The sequence below is a fragment of the Octopus bimaculoides genome, chromosome 7 (genome assembly GCF_001194135.2).
Source record: "Octopus bimaculoides isolate UCB-OBI-ISO-001 chromosome 7, ASM119413v2, whole genome shotgun sequence".
NCBI classification, from domain to species: Eukaryota; Metazoa; Mollusca; class Cephalopoda; order Octopoda; family Octopodidae; genus Octopus; species Octopus bimaculoides.
In genome coordinates, this window is record NC_068987.1 from 95,735,854 (window position 1) to 95,741,546 (window position 5,693).

General features: G+C 36.1%; 1 protein-coding gene across 1 annotated transcript in view; it reads left to right on the forward strand.

The window, feature by feature from the left end:
* Positions 1–5,693, forward strand: part of LOC106868848 (uncharacterized) — a 91,049-nt gene that overhangs the window by 47,639 nt on the left and 37,717 nt on the right. The window contains 2 exon segments of the mRNA XM_014914289.2: positions 1,236–1,399; positions 4,056–4,165. Coding sequence (XP_014769775.1) covers positions 1,236–1,399; positions 4,056–4,165 — 274 coding nt within the window.

Consider the following 5,693-nt stretch of genomic DNA (forward strand, 5'->3'; position numbering starts at 1 on the left):
GAAGGTGTTTATAAGCCATTTAAAATAACACACAAAATCCGTTAGATTCACTTCAACATTTAAATTTAATTTGTCAAAATATTTTCGTCGCTTTGAGACTGTGACCTGTTCACTGACAAAATTCTGTGATGCAGCACAGAATTTTGTCAGTGAACAGGTCACGGTCTCAAAGCGACAAAAATATTTTGACAAATTAAATTTAAATGTTGAAGTGAATCTAACAGATTTTGTGTGTTATTTTAAATGGCTTATAAATACCTTCCACGCTGCAATTGTTTTCGTACCAGCACACGATCTCAGATCAGGTCACTTGCTATGCAAGTACATTTCCTTAATATAAATAAACAAACATTACATTTAATAGAATAATTTGAATGCTAAAAGGTTAAAATATATCTGATTTTACCTCCTACTTACTAAACAGCATCTGTCACAGTAATTGTTAGTCATATAGAGTGACTATGCAACCAACTTATACTTGATTATTACATTGTATTGCATCATCACCATTTAAACATGCATGCAAAGGTAAAAGTTATCTTCTTGTGTCATGCTAATTCATAGGGGCTGGTTTCCCAGTTTCTATGACATATAAATTCCTCACCTGAATGGGACGCCAGTCTGTCACAAGATTATTTATTTTTACCAGTTGAGTGAACTGGAGCAACGTGAAATGAAGTGTTTTGATCAAGAATGCAATGCATTGCCCAGTCCAGGAATCAAAGCCACAATCTTACAATCATGAGTCCAACGCCCTAACCACTAAGCCACATGCCTCCACAAACATGCATGTATCATGCTGGCATTGATTGGCTGGTTTAACAGGATCCAATGAGTCCAAGGTCTGCATCATGCTCTCTCATCTGCTTTGACATGGTTTCTTCACCTGGATATCTTTGCTAATGCCAACCACATCACAGAGTGTACTGGGTGCTTTTTTTATAAATGACACCAACACTAGTGAGGTCACCAAGTATTGTAACAACAAAATATAACTATAAAACCATTGGGTTTGATCTTCAACTCAAACTATTGATAAATCTCTCATGGGTCATAATTTCACAGAAAGAGACTGAATTTATATGGTTATGTGTTCTTATATATTTATTTATTCTTTGCTTTTGGTATACTCAGCCAGAGTTTACTGGAGCTACTTTAGAAAGACACAACTACATTATTGTATTAAAATTAGTCAGTCGTTGATTTAATGTTTACATTACACTATATTCTTTCAGTTGGGTCACTTTGAAAAGTAAAGCAAAGAAAAATGGTATTGTCAAGGACCAGGGAGAACTGGAAGTATGTTTAAATTTTCACATGGTAAAAAAAGATGATGATTTTCCAGTATTACAGAGAAGGTCATACACTGGTTCTTTAAGACACTTAGCCACCACAGTGGGTATGTTACATTTTTGCTTTCTTTTTTTGCTTTATTATGTGCCTATGTTAGAAATCAATTATTAAATTATTATTATTATTATTATTATTATTATTATCATTTCTTTTTATCTCAGGTTTTGTTGCAACTCCTCAAGTCTTACATGCATAGCAAGCTTGCTGCCTATATTATTATTATTATTATTATTATTATTATTATTATTATTATTAAGGCGATGAGCTGGTAGAATCGTTAGCACGCCAGCCAAAATGCTTTGCGGTATTTTGTCTGCCATTATGTTCTGAGTTCAAATTCCGCTGAAGTCAACTTTGCCTTTCATCCTTTTGGGGGTCGATAAATTAAGTACCAGTGAAATACTGGAGTCGATGTAATCAACTAGTCCCTTCACCCAAATTTCAGGCCCTGTGCCTTTAGTAGAAAGGATTATTATTATTATCGTTATTATTTTGTGATTTAGGCACAGAGCCTGCAGTTTTAAGTGGGTGGTTGTTTGTGTCATCAACCTCAATATTTGATTGGTACTTGATTTTATTGACCTCCACAAAAGTATGGAAGGCATAGATGACTTTGGTGAGATTTAAAGGAAGAACATAAAGAGCTGGAAGAAATACTACATGGCATTTTGTCCCATGCACTAACTACTCTCCCAGCTCAATAATAATAATAATAATAATTCTTTCTAATTTTAGTACAAGTTCAGCCATTTTGAGAGAAGTAGATAGATAAATTATATTGACCCTAAGTACTTGATTGGTACTTTCATTTGTCAACCACAAAAGGATGAAAGGTAAAGTTGACTGCAACAGGATTTCAGCTCAGAATCTAGAATCTGAAGAAATGCCATTAAGCATTTTGTTTGGTGTGCTGATATTCTGCCAGCTCACCACCTATAATAATAACAATAACAATGATTCCAATGCAGTACCAGGTAGTGACTCCCATGGTTTCCAATCATTTAAGATGAGAAGCCATGGGAACCACTGCCTGGTACTGCATCAGAATCATTATTATTGTTATTATTATAGGTGGTGAGCTGGCAGACTGTCAGCACACCAAACAAAATGCTTAGTGGCATTTCTTCAGATTCTAGATTCTGAGCTGAAATCCTGTTGATTGGAAGTGTTATCATGTACATGTTTTGTCTTGGTATAAAAGATGGGCTACAGCAAATATTCTGCTTAATACCACAGATTTGCTTGTTAGTCGTTTGATCATAACCAGTTGAGTTGAGCATATCCCTTGGTGGCTGATGATATGTGCATCTCTGAGCAGGAGTAGTGGGGGAGCATTACAGCCATGTGCTGAGAGAAATTCTTTGGGGTTTGAATAATTTGCCTCTGGAAACATGGGTGTTTTGCTCTCCATCCTTAAACAAACCTTATTCAGGGACCTTTTGAGCAAGATGGGCTACCTAACTTGAAGAAAATTCTAACTGGACCCTACTTGCAAGGTCATGTGCTGTTTATCTTGATATGAGATCATCATGTCACACACATATGGTTGTAATGTATGTGCCTGGTGTACCACTATCAGATGGGTAGTCATGATGGATATATTGGGCTATGTATATTTGGATCCCAGTGTCACTTTAATGGTATGCATTGCTCAATCATAATAATAATAATAATAATAATAATAATAATCTGTGCTGCCCAAGAGAAAGCACTAAGAGCAAACTACATAAAATACAGAATAGACAACACATCAGAAAGTGATAAGTGCAGAATCTGTGGACAAAACGGTGGCATATTACCAGCCAATGTACGCCACTAGCCCAGAAGGAATATAAGAGACTCCATGACAATATAGCCAGGCTTGTCCATTGGATACGTTGCAACAAGTATGGACTTGACGGAGCAAAAAATTGGTACGACCACAAACCTGAAGGCATCGTCGAAAATAGAAATGCAAGGATCTTGTGGGATTTTATGATTCAGTGTGACCATGAGATTGAGAATAGGAAGCCGGACATAGTCTTAATTGAGAAAGAAAACAAATTGTGCTGGATCATAGATATAGCATGCCCAGCTGACAGCAAGGTATGCGATAAAGAAGAAAGAAAAGTCGATAGATACGACAGGTTAGCTTGGGAGGTTAAGCAGTTGTGGTTGATGAAAAAGGTGATAGTAGTAAAAATCTTGAGAAGTACATGGAACAAATAGGGGCTGCAATAAGGGTGGAGCACATTCAGAAAACAGCACTGTTTGGAAGCGCTTGAATACTCTGGAAGGTGCTCGAAAAATAAGAGGTGTTACCTTAGTTCACTGATAGTGAACAGCTGACACTGTAGTACATCTCCAGCGTTAGAAGTTGTGCAAAGGTAACAATAATAATAATCCTTTCTACTATAGGCACAAGGCCTGAAATTTAGGGTAGGGGGTAAGTCGATTACATTGACCCGCCCCCCGCCCCCCCCAATGCATAACTGGTACTTAATCGACCCCAAAAGGATGAAAGGCAAAGTCAACCATGGTGGAATTTGAACACAGAAGGTAGTGGCAGATAAAATACCGCTAGGTATTTTGCCCAGCGTGCTAACGATTCTGCCACCTTAATAATAATAATAATAATCATTTCTTCTATTATAACGATTTCTATAAAAATTATATAAATCTCTATTGAAATGTCTCTTTTTATCTCTTCCACTGTTTAACAGCTGGCAGATTGAAAAGGAGTCAGTCCTTAATCCACCGCAAAGAAAAAGCTAAGCCAACACTTGCTCTAAGTAACAGTTCAAAGGGTTCTGATTCTAATAGGTCCTCTCAGGTAGGTGCAATTCTCATTAATGTAAATTTGTCTTATTCTTCTTTTTAAATTCTTCAGAGAGAACTACCAGAAACTAGTTTAAAATAAATCATTACAAAAACTGTTAACATTATTGTCATAATTATTAATGCAATTACAGTAGTTGTTCAAGTGGGCCTATGATCAAAGGCATTCTAACCATGACCATCCCATTTTTTTTTTTAAGCATATATATGACTGCATTATTTTCTGTGTTATTTCCTTTCTCAGGCCAGCAGAATGTGGTGGTGGTGGTGGTGGTGGTGGTGGTGGTGTCTTATCTTCCTTAGTCTTATTTTCATGTACCAATAACTCCAACAGAGATTGAATTTATCAACAGTTGTCATAAATATCAGAGATGCTTTGAAATGACACCCAGCTATGTCAGTGTATTTAAGACAGTGGCTTAGTGGACAAGAATGATTTTTAATGAATGTTTCCAGTTAAAATTTAATTATATCAAAAGTACATTTTTCAATAACATTTATCATCTTTAAACTGTCGTTAGACCTCAAATGTTTAATAATATGTTACAACCTAAACTCCTTCCATGGACCTGGAGAAGGCCTACATAACTGCTTACATTATTTTTCTGTTATTTTACTTAAATTATGTGTTTTTATGAACAATAACAGCATTGGTTACAGGATTTCTGACAAGCTAATCACTGGTTCACTGCAGTTGTGATAATAAGAATGACAGGGATGTTTGTGCAACTGGGGTGGAATAAATATCATAAAGCATTTTTTGTTCAAACATACCAGTTTCTTGCTTGATGCACTGATGAAAGATCTACACACACACACACACACACTGACATTTATATAAACATGGTTCTGGGTTCAGTTCCACTGCGTGGCACTTTGACCAAGTTGTCATCTATTATATCCTCAGGCACACCAAAGCCTTGTGAGTGGATTTGGTAGGCAGAAACTGAAAGATGTCTATCAGTTGTGTGTGTGTGTTTGTTCCCCACCACCACTTGACTACCGGTGTTGATGTGTTTACATCCCTGTAATTCAGCAGTTTGGTAAAAGAGGCCAATAGAATAAGTGCCAGTCATTAAAAAAAGTATTAAGGACAATTCATTTGATTAGAAGTTTTTCAAGGCAGCACTCCAGCATGGCCGCAGTCTAATGACTGAAGTAAGTAAAATATATATATATATATATATGTGTGTAACATGGTATAATTATAAACAGGGCAAATTTTAGCCATTTCTCTGCAGACTGAAAAAATGACAAATAACCTTAATCAATTTTTTAACCTTATTGGGTTCTCACCAGAGGCATCTACATCATTCTGACAGTCTCCTGAGAAACAAGCAGCCAAACTGTTTATATACTCAACAAATGCAGCAGTTACTCTATGAAGGAGTCCCTAATTTACATACCAAAATTGTTTAACACTCTATAAATATACCAGCAGCCTGTCAATGAGGACCTTAGTCCACACAGTATCAAGGTCTGGTATAATATATATGTAAAATATATATATATATATATTTATA